This window comes from Mesoplodon mirus, assembly GCF_964341445.2.
Source record: "Mesoplodon mirus genome assembly, chromosome: 7".
Classification (NCBI taxonomy): domain Eukaryota; kingdom Metazoa; phylum Chordata; class Mammalia; order Artiodactyla; family Ziphiidae; genus Mesoplodon; species Mesoplodon mirus.
This window is the reverse complement of record NC_138983.1, coordinates 102,460,998-102,473,538: the sequence shown is the minus strand read 5'-3', so window position 1 is coordinate 102,473,538 and position 12,541 is coordinate 102,460,998. Positions and strand designations below refer to the sequence as shown.

The following is a 12,541-nucleotide window of genomic DNA, read 5'->3' as shown; positions in this document are numbered from 1 at the left end:
GTATGGAAAACAGTATGGAGGAGCCTCAAAAATTAACACTAGAACTACATATATCTAGCAACTCCACTTCTAGGAATATATCCAAAGAAAATGAAAACACTAACTCAAAAAGATATCTGCACCCCCATGTTCATAGCAGCATTATTTATAATAGCCAAGACATGGAAACAATCTAAGTGCCCACTGATGGACAAATGGGTAAAGAGGTTGTTTTATATATTTATAGGTATATACATATTATAGGTATACACACACACACACACACACACTGAAATATTATTCATCTGTAAGAAAACAAAGAAATGCTACCATTTGAGACAACAGAAATGGACCTTGAAGGCTTTATGCTAAGTTAAATAAGTCAGAGAAAGAAAGGCAAACACTATATGATCTCACTTATGTGTGGAACCTAAAAAAAAAGAAAACAATCATAGAAAAAGAGATCAGACCTGTGGTTACAGGAGACAGAGGGTCAGGGGAGGGGAAGTTGGAGGAAGACGGTCAAAGGTACAAGCTTCCAATTGTAAGATAAATACATACTATGGACATAATGTACAACATGATGACTATAGCTAACACTGACGTGTGATATATAGAAAAATCGTTAAGAATAAATTCTAAGCATTCTCTTCACAGAAAAGTATTATTTGATCTCATTTATATAAATGTGTGTGTTTGTGTGAGAGAGGACAGAATACAAAAATGCAAAAAGAAAAGTTGTAAAGTACGAAGCTGCTTAGGTTTATACCTCAACTATAACAGATAATAATTTGTTTAATTTTAATAGGTACAAAAATAAATGTTAAGCATAGAACAAGCAAAAAGAAAAACTGAGCCCAGCGTAGATGTCCTTAAAGCATTTGCAAAGGAGGGCTTTATTAGGTCCGCAAACACCTGCAATTACAGGCAAAATTCTGTGTGTGTGTGTTGTGTATGTACTTGGGGAGTGGATGCATAGCCTTTATTGAATTATTAAAGGGGATGTTAAGACCCAAAAGTTTAAAAAGCACTGGAAAGCCTGATCACAAAACCATTTTAAACTACTCTGATTATGTTTTATAGTTTTCCTTCACTCGTTAACACTTCAAAGAACAGCATGTGAATGTGGAAAGAATCTCTGCCATTTAGGTAAGATCTCTGAGTCTCAGCGTAAAATTAGCATATAGTAGCAGGATGAAATTATACACCATAGATGAAAGCACCTAGCAGAGCGCTTTAAGACTAGTACTTACTTATGCAAGACATCTTCCCCTGCTTACTTGTTTTCAGTAGAATGAAAGCATACTGAAAGCTGGTACAATGTCTTCTTTGAAGTTTTCTTTTGTAATGCTTACTATGCTTTTTGATACGGATGAGCCAATATCCACTTAAGGGCATGTAAGCTCACAATAACTTTTGTTGAATATAACTGTTTGAATGTACTTTCACTATATTATTATATAGGGATTTTAAACTAAAACGTACTTGCACACATTATTTAGAGCCTAACTTGGATATCAGAGTAGGTGGATATACACCCCTGGAAAATAATAGCTAATTTCTTCACTAACATCAAACTGCTGAACATCTACTTTGCATATACATAGCTAGGCACTGTATTATGAGTTGCAGGTAATAAAAAGTCGTTAGTCAAAGACTCTGCTCTCTAGGGTTATTTTACAACAGCAAATCATGTTCAAACTAAAGGATAGACCAAAATAGAAAGTGCCATAGGAATTTAGACAAGGGAGAAACACATCTGAAATGAGAAGGAAGGTGGGTATGGGGAAGGGTTCATGGAAGAGGCAGTGTATGCTGTGAGCAAGGTTTCAACGTGTAGCAGGGTGAGTGAAAGGAACAAATGAAGACATATAGTCGTGATATCATGAGGCACAAACTAGAAATAAACAGCACTTGTTTTAGGCTGGTCATGAGGTAATTTAAGGGGATTAGTGAGAAACTAGATAAAGAGATATCTCTTTATATATTACTTATTAACAATACTTTTGAACACAAGTATTTAATTTAAAAAAAAGAACAATATAGGGATAGGAGATTAGGAGGTACAAACTATTATTATAAAATGAGCTATAAGAATATATTGCATAGCACAGAAAATATAGCCAATATTTTAGAATAACTATAAATGGAGTATAACCTTTAAACATTGTGAGTCACTATATTTTACACCTGTAACTTATATAATATTACACATCAACTCTACTTCCATTAAAAATGCTATTTTAGTGGGGCTTCCCTGATGGCGCAGTGGTTGAGAGTCTGCCTGCCGATGCAGGGGACACGGGTTTGAGCCCTGGTCCGGGAAGATCCCACATGCCGCAGAGCGGCTGGGCCCGTGAGCCACGGCTACTGAGCCTGCGCGTCTGGAGCCTGTGCTCCGCAACAAGACAGGCCGCGACAGTGAGAGGCCCGCGCACCGCGATGAAGAGTGGCCCCCGCTTGCCACAACTAGAGAAAGCCCTCGCACAGAAACGAAGACCCAACACAGCCATAAATAAATAAATAAATAAAGCAAAACTGTCAAAAAAAAAAAAAAAGTCTTTATAAAAAAAAATGCTATTTTAGTGAATAAAACACTAAGCAGTAAAATTTTTAAAAAAGAACTTAGAAGAGAACTTAAAAATAAAGACATAAAGAGCAGGTTGAAACAGCGCAGAAATCTGGCAATTAAGAGGCCATTGATAACTTTCAAAATAGCACTTTTTCTACCCATTCTCAGTGGAGGCAAAGCCTTATTAATCCTACTATTTCTTTTTCTGTTTTTCAAAATCTCAGGATAAGTCTCTTTCAATTGTAGCTAATGGCAGTAATGCAGCACCAGAAAATGCCTTTTGTAAGGAGAGGCAACTTTGAATCCTAAATCGGTACTCAAGTCTTAAATTACTGATAACACTGACCACCCACCAGACTAAATGTTTTTTTTTACATGATTGGAAAGCAACAGATTGATTTCAATTCTATCTTGTCAAATCTACAAAAAAGTTCCCACAGTTCATTTAGCAACTAATAGCGTACATCCTTCTATTTGGTATTACTCCTCCTCCTTAACACCGGGCAATTAATTTTGCCTTTCTCTGGGAAACGTTTTTAACAAAGGAAATAGAGTCATAAATCAGTTTCGGATAGGAAATCATACAACTATTTCTACCTAGGGCTTTGAATTTAGAAACTTTCCTCAGAAATTGTTGAAATATAACGAAGTCCAAACTCAGAAATAACTTAAATTTAATTATCTTAGTTGCACTAAAATAACAAATTCTATTTTCTATCTTGTTTTCTTTCTTCCCCAGAAGGCTTCTCCAACCCTAATCCATAACTTAATGCATTCATCTCACCTATAAAATCACTGGCAGGTATGATGCCGGCTTTGGCGGCTCCAGTCCCCTAATCCTGACCCATTTCTTGCCAAAGAATTCAGTTTCTTCAGAAACCAAGTAACAGACATTTCAATTTCTAACCATCATTAGCATATTTTCATGTACTAATACTCAACATAAAAACACCTTTTAAAATTACAGAAATTTTTACTGTACTTAAGATCAATTGCACTAACCTGTATTTCATAAACCTTGGGCTACTTTCTTAAAAATGAATTATTATTTTAATATGTTTTTCACTTATTATTCAGAATAATTATTCATATAATTAAATATTTTACAATTAGGTAAGAAAGGTGGAAAATAGTTTTGCTATTCTTGTTCTTTGTTCTCTCTTCTACTTGGTGTGCCTGAGTCAAAATTTTAGGATATTGAAAATTTAATATTTCAAACCCAAACCAAATTTAAAGATAATAATAACCAGCCAAAACAATTTCGGTCCAGAGCTTTGCATGGTCCGGGGAACAGTTCTCTCTGAGTGGGCCATTTGGAGTGGGATTTGCCCACCCGCCTCCACTCCTTCTGCCTCATATACTGAAGATAGAGACAAAGAAACCAACTCAAATCTTTCCAAAGTGTATTTATATATAGAGAATTTGTAATCAGAAAAACAATAACGATATATAATAGAAGTAACATGATTTTTCAGAACCAGTATCTTGTTCTAAAGCAATATTTAAAAAAGAAGGTAAGGGGCTTCCCTGGTGGCGCAGTGGTTGAGAGTCCGTCTGCCGATGCAGGGGACACGGGTTCGTGCCCCGGTCCGGGAAGATCCCACATGCCGCGGAGCGACTGGGCCCGTGAGCCATGGCCGCTGAGCCTGCGCGTCCGGAGCCTGTGCTCCGCAACGGGAGAGGCCACAACAGGGAGAGGCCCGCATACCGCAAAACAAAACAAAACAAAACAAAAAAACAAAAACAAAAAACCTAAGAAGGTTAGGTATAAACCCTGGCCCTCTTTTTTATTGATCTCCTATTTTAATTTGTTAAAATAAAATCCATGGCCTTTTGAGTCAAACTGTCTCTTTAATTTCAGATTTAAAGATAACAAGCCTCTTTTTAAATGGAATATTGGCACACAGACACCACACAGTCTGGCTTATTACAACTGTTCTCTGTTGGTGAAGTGGCACATTTGCAATCCCCACCATAGCAATCTTCACCATTTCACAGAATATCATTCAATTGTACATCCCTAGGTGAGCAACAAGAATGGGCACTTGAGCTCAGGAGCAAAGCGTTTGTGGGGAAATCCTAGGTCAGAACCCCTAAAAGGGGAGACTAACTTGAGGATGCCCAAATAACCTGAGGTTTACCTTGGCCACCTCCCCTGGCTTTCTGACTGCCTGGGGGAAAAGTCTCTCTGGAAACTCTTTTGAGGTTATTGGGGGAATCCTAGGACAAACACACTGCTTGCTTTTGCAGGAGGACTTGCCCCATACCCTACCCAGCTAGCTGTCTCACAACCTAGCTGGACTAAAAAACCTTCAAGAAAAACGGGATAGACTGACATTTGCATTTCTACTTCCACCTATTCTTATGCACATGGAGCAAAATATGTAGGTAGAGCCCTCTTTCTCACACCCCAATAGATTCTGCTGTCCTTGAAACCCATCTTGTAGCTGCAGTGACTACAATGAAGGGAGTTATCGGAAACCATATTGGTACTGGGCTTAAAGGATTTTTCATGCCATGCATTTTGGGGAAGGACACAGATAACAGTCCAAACGTGGTATAAGGCAATGCCCTTTCTGGGTCCTTGAAAAATCAGTCACGGAACACAGGTGGTGGACAGGAGCTGACAAGAGCTGGCTTGTTAATGAGCACAGCATCCCCGGCGGGGGGGCGGGAATCAATGAAATGATTGACAAGAGAAGATGGTAAATGAAGGGAGAAGTGGGGACAAGTGCTGCTCAACCCAAGCTGAACTCCAGGAGGTAAATTTCTCCTCTAATTTGAGATTCTTTCTAAAGGTTCAGTATTGAAGTGGATGTTTGACGTTGAAATGTGCAGACCCATTCTGATAACTGGAAAGGGAGGAGACCGAGGAACGCAAAAGGAGAAGGAAGATTTCCGATTACTTCTCCAGGCTGCTGACAAGAACCTGCTGCTCGCAAACCACAAATTAACCAAGCGAAGGTTGAAGGTAGCAACAACGTAAAAGTGCAACTCAAATTATTTTACATTCGGAATCCTCTTCAATATCTAAGCGAGTGTAACACAGCAATGGTTGATTATCTTAAGATTACAGAGGCTGACCGCCTTCTTTGTTTGCCCAGTAACATCGCTCCTCCAATAATCTCAAGCACTTGGCTGATTAACATTTCAATTTCAGTTGTTGCTCCTTTTCCCATTGCAGAAGGCGGCAGGGATATTCCCCTTCTTCCCTCTGTATTACAAACCTCATTACTAACCAAGCAGAAAGCACCGCGCAGTGTGGCCGAGGCTAATAATAGCCGGGCTGCTTACCTTCTCCGGAGGGATCGAATCAGCGCATGTCCCCGGCGCCGGCTGCCCCGGGGCCGCAGTGCCGCCGCGCCGGGTCTGTGTGTGGTCAGCTCGGCCGGCCCCCACCCCACCTGCCACCTGCAGCAGCTGCTCCCGGCGCTGAGCTCCGGCCGCCGGAAGTCATCCCCCGCCCCTGGCCGGATCGCCACATTCCGCGCCAGCCGCGGGGGGAGAGGGGCCTCTCCCGGCTGCGGGCACCGGCTCCTGGAAACTGCGCTCAACGATCGCTACCCTTCCCGGTTGTAGGGTTATTTTCTAGGAATGCTTTTACAGAAGAAGCGTCGCCGGCTGGTGGACCGAGAGAGAAGAGCCAGAGTGACTTTCCCTGCAGAGCGCCTTTCCTCTGAGCGCTCCCCTGTCACTCCCGCGGCATGGACGGCTCCATTCCGCTGTGTGGGTTTTCCACCCTCTTCATCTTCCTTATCTGTATTGTTCATTTCGCTGAATTTGAGAGTGGGATTAGCTCTTAAGATATCATTCAAACCCTCCGAAAATATTTTAAATTGGCGACTAGTTTTTCTAAGCCCCTTGTAGCGAGCTCCACTTCCCCACACACACACACAGTTACTCGCACGTACACGCCCAGCCAAACCACTCACAATTAGGAAAGCTGGGACCTCTCGCCCTCTTGCCTACGTAATGGAACAGGAAACTCCCAAAGGAGTGGGGAAGTAGGACCGGCTAGCGAAAGCACTCGAGGAAAGAGAGAGGGGTCGCCCCAAGATTTTGTTGCTGTTTAGTGGTGTCCTTAGTGGACAGATGTTCCCCCTCTAACCCCCTGGCCTCGCCCCAAGTGGAATGGCTGGTCTGGTGACAGCTGTAACATTTGAAAACAAAGAATCTGAAGCCACATTAACAGAGGGCTGCATCTCTTTCTTTCCCGAAGGATTGATCAGAATTGGCTTTAAGAATCATATTAGCATATACGTATATAATAAGCCCTTTCCTTCTCTCTTTAAATTGGCACCAGCTATTAACAGGTTTCTCTCTCTCTCTCATCTTCCTCCCTCCCTCCTTCCCTCCCTCCCTCTCCTAAGCTGACCAGATCATCAGTTTCCGGATTTAAGGGGGAAAAAAGGCCAAGGATGTGCTCTCTTTACAGCTGAACCAGGGTTTATTTTCCCAGTGTTGAGCCATTCCCAAGTAGAGAGGCTCTTTGACACTAGGGTTCTCTGTGAGTGAACTTCTCACATTCAGCTTGCTTTTGGAATTGCCCATCACTAGGTCCAGGCCAGTTTTATCCTTGGATTTGTCCAGCAACCTAAACAGTATAATTGCACAAGGCCAAAGCAGTACTTTTACTCTAGGAAGCCTTCCCAACTCTCTGTTTAGCAGTTCCAAAATTAGGAGGTAGTGTAGCAAACAGTTTCAACAAGGCTCAGTAAGAATTCTTGACCCTAGAATGCGGGCTTTTTAAAAGCTGGAACAACCTAATTCATCTCTCTGTGTTTCACTTTCATAAAATTAGACCTCACCAAAGAGCAGGGGATTCTTAATATGTATCAAAGTGTATGTGGAATCTGGATGGGAATATTACATCTTTAATTTCACTAACCTCTAACTGCAATTTAGTATTTAGCATGTCCTTTAAATCTAAATGCAGACAACAAACCACAATAATATTAGGAGTACCTGTGCCTATATCCCCAGCAGATATCACAGACAATTTCCTAAGGCAGTTTTATAGATATCTCAAAGTATCACTACTCTGATGTCACAATCAAATCATCATTACCTTTTTTGTTTTATTTAATAGACTATATCTATTTTAGAATGGTTTTAGATATACAGAAAAATTAAGGGGATAATACAGAGTTCTTATATATCTCATTCCCAATTTCCTCTATTATTGACACTGTACAGTAGTGTGGTACCTTTTTTACAATTAATGAGCCAATATTAATACAATAATATTAACCAGAGTCTGTACTTTATTCAGATTCCCTTGGCTTTTGCCTAGTGTCCTTAATTCCATTTCAGGCTTCCATCCAGGACACCACATTACATTTAGTTATCAAGCCCCCTTAGGCTCCTCTGGGCTGTGGTAGTTTCTCAGGCTTTTCTTGTTTTTGATAACCTTGACAGTTTTTATTTATTTATTTATTTATTTATTTTTGGCTGTGTTGGGTGTTCGTTGCTGCGCGCGGGCTTTCTCTAGTTGCGGAGAGCGGGGGTTACTCTTCGTTGCAGTGCGCCGGCCTCTCATTGAAGTGGCCTCTCTCGTTGTGGAGCACGGGCTGTAGGCGCCTGGGCCTCCGTAGTTGCAGCACATGGGCTCAGTAGTTGTGGCTCACGGGTTTAGTTGCTCCCTGGCATGTGGGATCTTCCCAGGCCAGTGCTCGAACCCGTGTCCCCTGCATTGGCAGGTGGACTCTCAACCACTGCGCCACCAGGGAAGCCCCAACCTTGACGGTTTTGAGGAGCAGTGATCAAGTGTTTTGTAGCATACCTCACTAATGTAAACTGTCCAATGCTTTTCTCATGGTAAGGCTGGGATTATGGTTTATTGGGAGGACAACCAGATAAAGTGCCTTTTTTATAACATCTTATCAAGGGTACATGCTATCCACGTGATTTGACTGTTGATGTTGACCTTGATAACCTGGCTGAGGTCGTGTCTCAGATTTCTCCACTGGAAAGTCACTCCTCCACCCCTTCCACACTACACTTGTTGGAAGGAAGTCACTATGTGAAGCACAAACCCAAAGAGTGGAGAGTTATGATCCACCTCCTTGAGGACAGAGTATGTACATAAAATATTTGGAATTCTTCCACACAGAGTTGTCTATTTCCCCCCAAATATTAATTTATTCAATTATTGATATTTATTTATATCAGTATAGACTCGTGGATATCTATTTTATCCTTTGGGTTATAATCCAATACTACTTTATTTTGTTGTTTGAATTGTTCCAGCTTTGGCCATTGGGGGCTTTTGCTTTTGGCGCCTGTGCTCCTTTGACATACTCCCCTTGGGGTGTGTGAGTTTGTGTGTGTCTGTGTATCTGTGTGTATATGTGTTTAGCATGCATGTGTGTGTGTGTGTTTAACACTTCCTGACTTTCTGGTACCACAAGGTGCTCCAGGCTCATTTTGTGTATTTCCTGCCCCAGTCCTAGAACCAGTCATTTCTCTGAGGAGCCCTGATTCCTTCTATTGGAGAGTAGTAATAGAAACCAAGAGCTGGGCTCTAGATGTGCTGTTGCTAATGGGGTATTATTTGATTAGGCTCTCTTAACTGAGAGAACAAAGAAATAGATATGTATAGTAACCCATGTATATACACATATCAGTAAACATTTCTATATATAACTATCTATATCTATATTGAGCTGAGTGTATACTGATGTCTGCAACTATAATCCATTAATGCTGAGATTAGTTTAGCTTTCTCCTCGTTTATCTGTAAATTCATACTTCAATATTGAGAAATGTGGCTACCACCATCCACCATCTATTTATTTAATTGTTCAATTTCAGTACACATGTATCAGAATTGTTAACCCATCACCCCAACATCACTATTTTTAAGTATAGTAGTTAGTAGAGTCTCTGTTATAGCTTGCTATTTAATGAGTTTAAATACCCATTCGTTTCTATATCACAAATTTGCTTTTTAAAATATTCTAATGACTGCATTTAAAACATAGTAACTAGTTTCTTTTGAGATTCTATGTATTATATTTTATGAATTTAAAAGTGTTATTTTAAGACTATTTAAATGGGCTACTCCATATTGTCAAAGGGATCCACAGTAAAAAGAAGGTTAGGATCTCAACCTCACAAAGATTATTGTCAGTTTATAAGGAGATGATATGAAATTGTCTGGTGCAAATGTTGGGAGCTCATGCTTGATAGGTGTTAGCTTTGTCCACTTGGGCAGGCTTCTTTCTCCTTTAAAGTTCTAAATACCTTGGAAGAGAGAACATGCTAAACCTTATGGTTAATAATTTATAATGTAGTGGAAGGATTTGCTAGGTATCAGTGTTGGAGGTAAAGGTCCATATAAGGTTGACAGAGGATGAGAAGAAGACAAGGATGACCCTGAAGGTCAGGGGTTTTGTAGTTGAACAGACTGGGGATTGGATCCTTCCATTCACAGCCTGACTTTGTCTCATTTTTGAAATAAGGAGAACAATGGCTATTACATAGGCTTGTCCTTAAGAGTGAAAGTAGATGTTTAATCTTTTCTTTCAATTTGTTTGAGACAGTGGGGATTAAGTGTGGCGATTTGGGACAGTTACATAACATATTGGATTGTCCTTCCTTGTATAGTTTTCACTCTGTGAAGCCAGACTCACTGGAGGTATAGATAGTTTCTCATGATAATTCAGGCTCCTTCATCCATGAAAGTACTCTTGCCAGGTGCTTTTTACTCATAGAAGACAATCAATGTTGATGGTGCTTGGGATAAAACAAAAATTAAAGATATTAAATGGCAGGAATTAACTGCTTCAGATGCTATACCATGGCGAGAGACATAGGGGAAAGAGAAAGAAAAGAAATGAAATGAGAAATGTCTTACGTCAACATGTATGGTTTGAATCTATCTGCTTGGAACTTGACATACACCAGTATGCCAGATAATTTAATTTAATGAATAGTGGCTAGGGTGAGGTGAAATAGATCAGTTTTTTAATCTATGACTTTTCATTGAAGAACCCTTTTTTAAAAAACAATCTTCGGATCATGACTTTGAGGTCTGCAGTAATTCCTTTCTGATATTCTGGAATTACAGATCAAATGGCCTCATGATATCATGCGTCTCCGCAAAGGACAATATGAAAACCTGAGCCAGAGGCCCTGGGTGCCTGAAGCTGTCAGCATTAGGACCACTCCTTTGGTTTAAGGAGTCCTTCCAGAAAGGACTCATTTAAATGCAAATATACTATCAAGAGGGGTAACCATGTATCCAGTATCTGATTAGCAGCCATTAACAATTTAGCAGAGATTAGCTTCTCAGATTTATTATGGAGAGGAGTTGTCAGGGTGATTTGGCCCAGGCATCTGTCATCCACTGACTGCCAGGTCTCCTGCCCTCTTCACTACATAGGGATCTGCCTAAAGCTGGGAATTTAGTTTACTAGGAAAGAATTGGGCACTCACCGCATGACAATCAATATTGTTTTACATAATTTTGACTTATGAGAAAGGGTAGGAGGAGAATTTCTATAATAATAGTACCTTTGTGTGTGTGTGTGTGTGTGTGTGTGTGTGGTAGCTGCTCAGCTTAGGTTGATTAATCATACTCTACAGAAATCTTAAAATTTTATGATAATCATCTACCCTTTCAATGAGGCCAGAAATTATATCATGTAAAATATGCACAAATGTAGTCTAGGGATGGCAAAGCTATAGTAATAGAAATAGAATTGCGTTCAAGTAATTATAGCTGGACTAAAAATTTCCTGCATTAATATGAAAGCACGGATACAAGAGTACAAGAAAATGATCATTCATATGAAGATTGATATTTCATATTGAATATCTGTAACAGAAATAGGAAAATGGAAGAAGGGAAATGACTACAAACAGAACAGTAACGGTTTCTTTAGACATCGCTAAGAATTCACCTTGTTTTTACTGGCAAGGAGTTCACATATAATACCAGACCTATATAATACAGGTAGTATTCTATAATTGGAAGCCTAGATTTAATTGAGAAATGTATGTGTACTTAAGTGAGATGCTTGGTAAATGGCATATGATACATTCAATAGTGTGGTGTAAGTAATTCTCAAATAAACCCTTTTAAAAATAAATCATCGGGCTTCCCTGGTGGCGCAGTGGTTGGGAGTCCGCCTGCCAATGCAGGGGACACGGGTTCGTGCCCCAGTCTGGGAGGATCCCACATGCCGCAGAGCGGCAAGGCCGCTGGGCCTGTGCGTCCGGAGCCTGTGCTCCGCAACGGGAGAGGCCACAACAGTGAGAGGCCCGCGTACCGCAAAAAAAAAAAAAAAAAAAAATAAATAAATAAATAAATAAATCATCATGTAGAAGTCATGAAATAAAACAATGTACTTAGGCATTGCTCTTTAAATTTTTTAACCTTAAGTTTTTAAAGAATCTAAGAAAACCAAAAAATCCTTTCTGGAGAAAGGTATACTTTGAATAAAACTTTTGCATTGTAATGAATAGATTATTAAATAGTATTTATAAAGAATTATGTCTCTATAATTATTCATTTTTTAATAAAAATGAATATTCAACTTTTCAAATCAAATTTAAGCTTATAAGAAGAGGAAATTGAAATTTGATTAAAAAGTAAGTTTCAATGAACTGTGTTTGGTCATCAGGCAAGTGGATGTTCATCCATTCAGCAGATATTGATGGAGTGTCTAATATGTGCCGCTGTTCTAGGCACTAGAGCAGTAGGCTCTAGGAGTGAACAAATAAATCTCGTCTTTATGGATCTTATGTTCCAGTGGAAGGAGACCACCATAAATACATAAATATAGCATGTTAGTGGAAGGACCATGAAGGAGCAGCGTAATGATGCAAGGTTTAGGGCAAGTATATAGGGTGGTCAGGGAACATTTGAGCAGAGATTTGAAAAAAGTATGGGAGCAAACCGTATGAATACACTGAAAGAGAGGCTTGGTGTATGCAGGTGGGTGGGCTTATACTTTATGTGTTCCAAAGACTAGGAGGTTAGTT

The 12,541-nt window shown here is 40.0% G+C and overlaps 1 protein-coding gene across 1 annotated transcript in view; it reads right to left on the bottom strand.

Annotated features, from left to right (window-relative positions):
- LOC309808915 (uncharacterized protein) overlaps positions 1–10,995 on the bottom strand; it is a gene marked incomplete at its 5' end in the record, with an annotated part of 125,417 nt that extends 114,422 nt beyond the window's left edge. The window contains 2 exons of the mRNA XM_082629483.1: positions 5,846–6,088; positions 10,991–10,995. Coding sequence (XP_082485609.1) covers positions 5,846–6,088; positions 10,991–10,995 — 248 coding nt within the window. The remainder of the gene's footprint in view (positions 1–5,845; positions 6,089–10,990) is intronic.
- Between the last annotated feature and the right edge of the window lie 1,546 nt (positions 10,996–12,541).